Raw genomic sequence first — 11,043 nt, forward strand, 5'->3', positions numbered from 1 at the left:
TTGTGTTTAAATTGGACTGCTTTCAAAGATGCAGCACTACTCTTAACTCTTAAACCTGTTAGCAATTAGTCTAGTCTAATACTTTTACTTGCAGTAAATTTATGCAAGAACTGCATGAAACTACTTGGAATACCTGTTTAAGTTTTTCATTTCATTTTTAGTCCAAAATAATACTTATTACTCCACATATACTACTTCAAATAAGAAAATACTTGTAAAGGATACTTATCTACCTGTTATTTTCAACATGTCTATCTTAGGAGTAAACATCTAACTAGATTATTTTTGGTAGTAATTTAATCATTAAAACACATCACTGCCAAAAACAATCCTGAAACAGTGTATTTACTTGGAATAATTATTAACATATATTGATCAAGTCAGTTTATTCTCCAAATTCAGGGTGATCATATTCACAGTTAACAAGGACACTAAAATTGATTAAAAAAAAAAAAAAAACTTTTAATAAAGTAGCTAATTTTCAAACTCAAAGTGCTATTTCTCAGTTTTTCTAGGAACATTTTTTTTTTCCCAATAGATGTTACCTGACAAGTTCCTGGTAGTCCTGCATTTTCAAGCATTCTATCACAGCTGTATTTTATTAGCAGTAATAATTCAGAAGTAACAACATTCATTTCCACTGAAAGCTAAGATTCCTACTATCACTTCTATAAGCTACGGTTTTGAAACAACTCAATAATGTTTTTGCAGATTAACACCAGACTAGGCTTCCCTCACTGTTTTGATTTTTAAGGTACGCTATGAGTATGTAGCATAATACCTTCAGCAACATGCAATCTTGCATTTTAGATAGCACCAAAAAGATAACCATCCTACGGAATGCAAGTTTTGAATTTACAGTCAGTACCTACAAGGCAAAATGAAAAGTATTCTAAGTATCAAAAGTATAACAGGAACTTGAATTTTACATTTAAAAGCTTCTTTTTTTTTAAAGCAGAAAATAATGGTCCTTTATGTAAGATACCACAATTGGCTTATTTTCATAAACTATAGTTATTTTCAAATTAACAATAAATTCAGTGTTTAAAAGAGCCAGAACTGGCATAAAAAAGACTGACATACATATGTCTTAAGAGACTGTGTAGAAACATCTCTAAAAAATTTCCTTTTGTCTAAGTTTGTGATCCATTAAAGAGATCTTTTAACTCCCCCCCACACACATACAAACGCACACACACTTAAATACGCATACACGTGAATTGCTAGTAATTCCTATCCCAAAGTGGTAAGAAATTCGCTAGCTTTCTCCTTATTCACCCTCTTATTATCAGACTTCAAAAAAAAAAAAAATCCAGTTTTGATCTCTTCCTAAGCAAGGTTTTGAGAACATGAAGGAGGCAACTGTACATTTGTGAAAAATTTTTAAGAATTGCTCACTATAAACTGGAGGTAGTTTTGAAAAATATTAGATTGAATTAAATTAAGAAATCAGAAGTAAGTAGCATTAATCTATAAAGAGATAAAAAATGAAATACTCTCGTTAAGATTTTTTCTGTATCGTTAAATACATTATTCTTTCGAAGAATGAAACCGATCTGTTTCTGGTTGTTACCCTTAACTTTAAAGAGTAGGCTAAGACACATGCACTTGTTGATCTTCCTCACTGAAAGCATACTGATGCCACCTGAAGTTGAAATATGGACTGAACGTGGCTTTCTAGCCATTTCAAAGCTCTTTCTCTACTAAAAAGTTTGTAAAACTTCCTGCAAAGCACATCAATTCTATAACAGCACTTCTGAAACTACATTGTATAGAACCTATTCCTCAGTTTATAAAAAAAGAATTAAATTTTATTCCTGAAAATTCAGATAATAATCTTCCTAATAGAAAGGATTAGCACGAGTTGTTCTACTTTCAGTGTTATCAGTATAAAAGTTCACCAAGTAACTTTTATACTGCATCACAGTTACATGGTCTCTCATGTGCCAGAAAATATTTCTTGTTTTAGATTCAAAGTACAACAATGAAAACTGCTGAATCTTAGCAACTTGTTTAAAATACAAAGATTAAAGAAAAGCCCAAAGAAAAATCCCTCTCAACTGAGTTGTAATTAAACGGACATTATTAAAAGACTAAATCAGCTTTCTTTCCTGCCCCATCCCTGGAGTAACTCATCAATTTATTCTTGCAAACAAGCATCCCAAAGTGACAGGAAGAAAAAAAAAAAAAAAAAAAAAAAAGAAACCCAAACTCATTTTAATTATAAGCTATTATAAATGAAATTAAATTATATATTGTGTAACCCTGTTGCTACTTCTAGCAAGCTTCCCACTGTTATTTTAAACTATGTGCAACAGGAAAAGAAGAAATGATTTCTCATCTGCTTTTCTTGTTTTCCCTTTACAAAAAGGTAACATTCTGATATGTATATACTGTGCTATATTCTAATAAAGCATATTTGGCTGGGAGTTCCCAGGGTGAAGTCTGTTGCCAGCAATGGACCCACTGGGAAGAGCAGATGCCTAGGAAATTAAATCAAATCCAAAGCAAAGTTTCGAATAACATCCAAAGCTCCTGTATCAAAGCCACATATATCCAACATGCCTCTGTCATCTGGATCTGCGATAGTGAAACCATTTGATGTCATTCCACAAACAATCAATTTAGCAGGAATACCCATTTTCTAGAGGAAGGAAAACAAAAAAAGGAAGGTATTTTCAGAATACATACACAGTAACTTACATTACTGAAAACTTACATTACTAGCAAACATGCCAGAGGGCCATAACTCATTATCCTGCATATGTAAAATGCTGTTTGAAAAGGCATACTGATAGAAATTAGAGATGGCATGACAAGAACTGCAGATCTTAGCTGATAATATTGTGCTTAAGCTGCAGTAGAAATCTCCATTTAAATAAATTGAAATGATTACAGTGAGGTACATTAACACATCTTCCCTACAATACTAAGACTCACAGACTATTTCAAAAGTAAAATACTGCATTTTAAGACCATTTTAAGAGACATCTTTCAGTAATCATTATCATATCATTTAACAGGAGTCCAACAGCATATTTTTGCCTATAGCAAGCATTTCCAAATGTCAGCTGAGTAAATACAACAGTTTCAGCCTGGACAATTCAGCTAAATGAGCTCCATTTGCAGAATAGTAGTCTGTAAGGTAATTCAAAGCAAGCAGCATGAAGCCCAGAGTTTAGGAACTCTTTGTTTAAAGCACAAATGTAGGAATGAGCATTAATCTCAACTGAAGAACTCCATGGCAAGGGTTCACCAGGTGAATTATTAAAGATCTTGGTATTAACTTCAACTGACTGGACATGTTGTGAAGATCAATGTCATCACATATATGTTTGCAAAAAAATATTTTTGCAGTTTACAAAATATTAATTTAGAAATAGGTCCCACAAAACATAAAACACTGTTATTCAAATAACAGTTTGTAATAGAAATATACTTGTGGAAATTATTTTTAAATAGTTCAATTTCAAGTAAAATTAGAAGAAAAGTTCTATAGATATTATAAGCAAAAGAGAAACTGCTAAGGAATATGATCCTGCTTAGCTTAAAACTTCAGTAGCTCTTTGAAAACATAAATGAGCTTTCTTCAGAACTTGCTATCACCTCATCCTCTTGACAATTCTCCCACAGGCTTATTTTATTACTTCATTCAACTTTGTGAAATCTACTGAGATCAAAGTTTAGAGTTTTAACATTCTGTGAACTGAATTTCATTATGTAAGAAATTTTTATAAAAGACTAATTCAATTCTATATAGCATATGGTAATTCATACATTCACTGAATACCAAACAATTTTTAGTGATATTCCAATACTAGTAACAATGTAAGTTAACTACAAATCCTTTTAGCAATTTAATGGGTTTAAATATATACAATTAATACTATAAATTCTACCTTACTGTAGAATACACCAGGTTTTAGCAACATTTGGATTAATATCTACCGCATACAGCTGCAAATACTTAAGCCTCTAAAACGTTTTAATAACAAATATTTTGTACTGTATTCATCAAATATAAACAGTCAGAAGCATATTTACCTCCCTGTACTCCCTAAGAGCCGCTGCAGGATGAATATTTCCAGCAAATGTCTCATTATCAGTAAATATAATGAAGACATCAGCAGCTGTCTGTGTCTTTTGAGCCCATATCATGGGGAGGGAACAATCAGTGGTACCCATTGGAATCTAAAGAGGGGAAAAAAAGAAAATATTATTCATGGAATGCATTACTAAAGAAACTGGTAAACAGTGAAAAATTATCACCTTTTATGTGATATATTTCATATTTTATTATACAGAGGTTTCTTTGTTGAGCCATGTTCACTTACTCATTTCACTTCAGTTCTGTCCAGTCTTTTTAAGATATTCTTTTCATCCTAACTGACAATGAGATCATTGTGACCTATCTGCCATTCTAAATTGCAATGTTTAATATTTAGGTAGTTAAAATAATGCTATTTGTTGGATTTTCTTTAAGCAGAAGAGAAGAAAAAAATCCCAATATTTTACTATACAAATATGTACAAAAAAAACCTGGATACAACTGCAGAGACATCTAAGCTGTGATGTTAGCAGTAAATATATATATAATTTATTTATTATATATTTTTTTCTTTTACATACTTCATACATTTTCACTAATACTTGAGGTAACGTCATATCAGCTGTCACTGTGCAGGGGACCATTTCATGCGAAAAGGCAACAATATGGGAATCCTTCTCAGTACGTGCCACAACCTGACAAAGAGGATGAAAAAAAAAAAAATATATATAAATATATATATATATACATATATATATATATATATATATATGTTAGTTACAATATTTAGTAATTTGAATGTCTGAATCAAGGTATTTCCTATTGAATACACAAAGCACCATATCCTTCTACATTTAAATCAGCATGATTCATATATACATTAATGCTTTACTCCATGCTCTAAATACTCTGTAATATTACTACAAATTGGCATTGCAAAGATCAGAGCTAAATATCTCTAATTACTGTAAATTAAGATACTTTCATATTTATTCTCTTCTCTGACACATGAGACAAATTTTTGAACACAAACCAGATCCAGTCATCTGTAATAAAAAATTCAAAGAAGCTTTAGAAGCTCAGGTTGAGGGGAAAGAAACTGTGATATAAAGGCTATGTTGACAATTCAAATTCACACACACGTTCTCCCAAATTTCTTAGTGTAACGTGCATGATATTGTCAAAGCCTCTGCATATTTCTTTAAAATGCATTATCAGCTAAACCCAAGACTGCTTTTCTTTATTTTTAATCTTACTCAATTGGGATGTAGTAATTTCAAGTTGCTAATCTAACAATGAGGCACAAAGTCACACTAGTCACATCATCTGTGTCCAAGCAAAAGCATGTAGACACTTCCTTCTCATTTCTAGCTAGCTTTAGCCTACTTTTGTAATAAAAGAGGAGCATAAGTTACTTTAGCACACAAGAGAATTCGGATAGTCACAAATTAAAGAAAGGTAATGCCTCACCATACACATTGCTGCAGCAACTGTATTAGCATTGACAGCGCTGCCCAGAACTTTTTGTGTCATTGATGCACTGACATCAACTGCAAGTAAGAAGCGTTTTCCTGTTGGTTCAACTGTCTAAAAGACAAAAAGAGCAAAATACATACATATAGTTAATATATTAATTTCCTCTTTTTCCCTCTGCTTTCAACCCTAGAAGTGACTCTTTCCCTTTCTGGGACAACATTAGGATAAAAATATTGTCTAAAGCTAAGCATCATGAAGCTGGGTTTGTTTGTTTGAACAAACAAACAAAGAAGCAAGCAAAAAGAAATAAAATTCCAAGTTCTTTTTGTTATAAAGTCAAACAGTCAAACAATTGTGGTTATCCACCACAATTATCCACCCAACAGAAAGCCTCTAGATTATTTTATAAAACTTTAAGAACACATAGACTTCAAAAGTAATTGAAGAACTGTATTACCTTGAAAGTTTTGTAAAACGAGGCATCTAAGGCTGCTAAAATGTCTTCATCAGGACGCCACCAAAGCTTCCCTCTACTTCCATGTCCAGCTTTATAGGTTTCTAATGCAACCAAAATATGAAATGGATGTATTCTACCCTATAGGCAAAATACATCAAAAGTAAATTTTAAAAAATCTGAACTCCCACTTTAAAAAAGAAAGTAACAAACATTAAAAAAAAATATTTCATTACACAGTTTCTGTTTTAGTATACTGTTGCTTCAAATTTATTAAATTTGAAGAGCTCACCCAGTCTTTGTACAGCTGTTTTATGTATTGACAGCTTTCAGTTACAGGTAATGGCCCTCATTCCCTTTCCAGGACCCTCTGATGAATTCCAAATTCTACCCAATGCCATCACCTGAAATTTCAGTGAAATTTCATAGCTCAGTCTACAAGTGTATAGTGCAATTTACTATCGCATGTTCACAGTAGAAGAAAGTCCCTGTCCTGCTGAGGGGAAAGGATTGGGCAAGAACAACAACAAACTTAAAACTATTTTTTTATCAGATATGCTAAAACTGGACAAAAAAGGTGTTTTTCAGAACATAGTACTCATTTTCCTCTTATTGTAAGGACAAAGTATTTTGGTGTTTTTTGTTTTTTTTTTCCTTTTGTTACATTAACCAAATTAGTGGCTGCTGCATACCAGCAGGAAACATTAACAAATCTGAATACCCATTCACTGTCTTTCTTCCATCATGGTATGTCATCTTTGCTCTCCTACCCCAATAGATATGTAAGATTAAAAAAGAAACTGGAGGAAAGGGAAGGATGGTAGGATGAGGAAAGTACTTTCTTCTCATTTCCACTATTGTCTTGAAGAAGGTAAGTGCCCCAACTTTAATATCCCAGCTGAGGAAACTCAGAATAAGCTGCTTCTCTTTTCTATCCACCATTAAATTCCTAAGCATTTTGCTCTCCCTCACTCCTTCCCTCTTGTTTTCTTACCTTCTTAATTGGCAGTAAAACAGTGTGAAAGGAGAAAGTCTCCCTGTTCTGTCTTTTTTTTCTTCCTTAGTTTCTCTGCTAGTTTCTTCATCATTTCCTAGCATGCTATACAAGTGGCTTATACTCACTTTTAAAGTTTGTATTGCCAATTCTAAATCATACGACTCAGAATCAACAGATGAACTCAGCAGCCAAAATCTGCCATAGCTCTAATCTAAGAAAAGACTCTAGCTCTCAATACACTTAACCTGCACAGTGCTTTCAGGAATAGGGGCGAAGTCAAATGAACAATGATGCATCAAAGGAATCACAGAATGGTAAGGTTGGAAGGGAACTCTGGAGATCATCTAGTCCAACCCTCAGCATAGCCCTGTACGGGGACTGAACCCACGACCTTGGCATTAACAGCACCACGCTCTAACCAACTGAACTAAACCTGCCCCACTTCACTTCTTTAAAAGAATAAACTACACATTTCTTCATAAACATTCTTTTTATTTTGTGAAGTTATCTGAAGAAATGTAGCCTAGGAAGAGATTAAAAACAAAAAGACAAGCACCGATTAGGAAAAAGTTCTTACCTTTTTTAGTAGTTTCTCATTTCCCAGCCTTTCACACACTATTGCTACTTCTGAACCTCCTGGTTCAAGCACTGAATTCGCTGTCATCTTTCCTAAATTTCTCAACACTACAGAAATTGACATTTCCTTCAGCAATGCCTTCCATACCTATCATCAAAGAGGAGGAAAAAAAAGATGAGATTCTTAAATACAAGAATTAACATCTGGACATTAAATAAGTGTACTTAAAATAAATGTCAAACTTACACAAAGATCTTCACTATTTTAAATTAGTTGCTTATTTACATAACTTGAAAGTAAAATTGCATAAGAGCTTTTTAAATGGGAATCTAGACTTAACACTCCGAAAAGTATTACTCTATAGAATATACAAAGACACAGAAGTTTACTTACTTCTTTTGATTTCAGATGATTTGTCAGAAGATGCTCTCTAACTAAACCATATTCTTCTATCAAATGAGTAACTTCCAATTCATCTTTTGTGCGCTTCACTTTCTCCACAGCCTCCAGATACTTCAGAAGTTTTTCAGTCTCTGCAGAAACTGCTTTGTCTTTATATGTCTCTTGGACATCTTTCCACCCTTTGGTGATGTATTTAGTCACTATAGCAATTCCTATTGAAAAAGAAAAATATTACAAGAATTACCATCTTTGCACTGGCATTTATCATTCTAGCAAGTAAACTAGCTAGCAGCTATGCTTTGCTTTGTTTTTTTTTTAAGGTTCATTCCCAGAATGGCTGACTTGCTACAAAAGGGGTAGGCTGCAATTAGACTTGAGATACAGCCAGTTATATAAGCATACACAACTTACAGCAGTAGTTTTTATTTACTACATTATTCTCCAGGGAAGTAAGAAGTCTAACATATTCCAAACCAACAGATTTTCCTGAATAATGAAAAAGTATTATTTCATCATCTGCAAACGAGTAGGAACAAATTACTGGAAGTTGATTATTTTATCTTAACATGAACAAATTTCTGACACGACCACTCATTTTTTAAAAATATAATTTACAAGATCTCAACACTTAGACATCACCATTCTGCCATAGTATTTTGGCTTCCACAATAGCTACATGGTAAATACAAGAGGTTTAAAATGTAGCATCTTCAGCTAAGTAAGAAATTACCTTCACTGGCAGGTTTCAGGTGGGACAACCTCAGAAGATCTTTATGAGACCAACCACTTCTTTGTTTATATTTTGTAACTGCTAGAGCAACAGCCATGCCATTCTTTTCATTGTACCAGTCTGCAACAGCTTTTCTCAGTGCCCGGCCCCAAATGCCACACCTCATGCCCTCTTTCAGATCTTTTTTAAATTGGATAAAAGTAAAGAGATGAGTTGTTATGTTGCACACTTCAGGAACAGCTTTAAATGCTGCTTGTTTAGTTTTCGCATCAGAACACTGTGAGCAAATTGCAAGAGCAAAAAGCAGGGGCTCCTGTTTTGCTGCTCTTCCTTCTTGACTGAAGGTCTTTATTTCTTGAACAACATCACAACCTTTGCCCTCTTCAATCAGTCTTAATAAAGCTTCTGCATTTTCAAAGCCCAGCTTCTGCTCCTTGACGTGGTAAGTACCACCTTCTGAACCAAAACACAAGAAACGATGGAGTCGATTCATATCCGTGACATGCCACACACAGCCGCTTTCAGAGTTTGGCATGTCCTTTGTATTCAGGGAGTGCATTTGATTTGCCTCTTCCTCCATTGTTCACACGTCTAAGAAATCTGTTGGAAGAGTAATAAAGTTCATTAAAAACTACTGTGAAAACTTGCTGGCTATATTCTTTTATCACTCCTTACCTAAGTAAATATATCATATCTATACACCCATAATTTTTCCTTTGTAATTTTAATAGAAAGTATACTCTAAACCTGCAAACACACCAATTTGGGAAAAAGAACCAATCAAACAAACAAACAATCTCAAAAGTTACAAAAGTCACAATTTTGTTTCCATAAAACAAGCCTAGAAGCTACTTATATCTCACGAGTGGCATACAGAAAGGATGTTACACCCTTTTGCCACTTTCAATGCATGACACTGCTTTCCTGGTAGCTTTCTGGATTGCATGTTAAATTTGTTTGCATCTCAGATCTCGTCCAACTCTGTTTTGCTAAAGGGTTGGTAATACTGATGAACCGAAGAAACATCGGGAATACAATGTTAAAGTAAATAGGTAAAATACTGAAAATACGTTCAGTCAGAGGAAATCACAAGAGTTTAATGATGGTGGGTTTCAGTGTGCTGAGACAACAGGCTCTGAACAACAGGAGCTCAAGGGGGGAAAAATGTTCTCTTTATTACAGGTTCAAATTCTACACTATTTCAAGTGCTATGTCTATATATTTTCCCCCAAGATGCATAGACATAGCACCAAACTCTGTTTTACTTTACATCTGACATTAAAAAGCAAGAAACATCATAAACATTCTCCATCTTTCAGGTCTTTTTATACAGTCTGAGTTGCAAGAGAGTTTGCTTTAATGCTTGTAGGTATACAATACTGGTCTGTCTTAAAGAAGACCAAGCATGCTAAAAATCAAACTGTTAGATTTTAATTGAAACAAATGCAGGTGAAATGAAACTGTGAGGAAAAAAAAGGGAGGGGGGGAGAACAAAAACCACCCCCCGTACTTCCAGACCACATATATGACAACAGAGTCAATTTTCTCAGTCCTCACCTACCAATATGAATAGGACCTTAAATAAAATTAAAAAGCAACAAAAACATCAATAGAAAAACATTAAATAGTGCTAAGAGGTACTATTTTACCGACTCCAAATCTCCAAATCCAAACAATCTCCAGTCAGATCTTAAAATATATTGACATTTATATCCTGAAAGCGCACATGCAAAGTACATTTCAAAGAAATCAACATCAAGATTTTTAAGTACAGCAGATATCTATCTTTGACCGGCTTTTTTTTTTTTTTTTTTTTTTAAGAATTTTTTTAAGACAAAAGCCGTTGCTTCTAGCATATACAAACGTCACTGATGTAGTCACAGTATGCTTTTTTCTCAGTTTAGGTAAGTTATGTATCAACTTACCAACAGCTTCCCCACTTTCTATATGAAAGAAAATTTTCCTCTCTCTGCAACAGGCAAGAATGGCCATGTTCCATTCTTCCCCATCTGAAGTGATGTGCTGTCTGCCTCCAAAACTATAGAATAAATTACCATCAGTGCTCCCATTATATTCTATGTCCTTATAGTGCTATACCATAGCAAGACTGAGTTCTGTAAGTTAATCTCTGTTATTTCTTTTATAACTATTTCTGACAATTTAGTCCCGGTCTTCTTCAGAAGCAAAATGTCCTAAAGTGCAAGTTTCAGGTCTGTTTGGAAAAAAAAAAATACTTAAAGCACAAAGCTTTAAAAGAAATACAAGTTTTAACTTTTTAACTTAAGTTCTTAAACTTAACTGCTATGTCAATGATGATGAAGTAAACTTTTTAGTGAAAACATACAGAATTAAACTTTGA

General features: G+C 33.6%; 1 protein-coding gene across 1 annotated transcript; it reads right to left on the bottom strand.

Moving 5' to 3' along the window:
* Positions 1 to 1,419: 1,419 nt before the first annotated feature.
* RO60 (Ro60, Y RNA binding protein) lies at positions 1,420 to 10,752 on the bottom strand. Its single transcript, XM_062580886.1, has 9 exons — positions 10,610 to 10,752; positions 8,685 to 9,284; positions 7,946 to 8,166; positions 7,553 to 7,699; positions 5,982 to 6,119; positions 5,519 to 5,635; positions 4,630 to 4,743; positions 4,045 to 4,191; positions 1,420 to 2,644 (listed from the first exon to the last, which is right to left on the bottom strand). The coding sequence occupies exons 2-9, from the start codon at positions 9,262 to 9,264 to the stop codon at positions 2,492 to 2,494; spliced, it is 1,617 nt and encodes a 538-aa protein (XP_062436870.1). The 5' UTR covers positions 9,265 to 9,284; positions 10,610 to 10,752; the 3' UTR covers positions 1,420 to 2,491.
* Positions 10,753 to 11,043: the final 291 nt, after the last annotated feature.

Source organism: Rhea pennata, chromosome 8 (assembly GCF_028389875.1).
Source record: "Rhea pennata isolate bPtePen1 chromosome 8, bPtePen1.pri, whole genome shotgun sequence".
NCBI classification, from domain to species: Eukaryota; Metazoa; Chordata; class Aves; order Rheiformes; family Rheidae; genus Rhea; species Rhea pennata.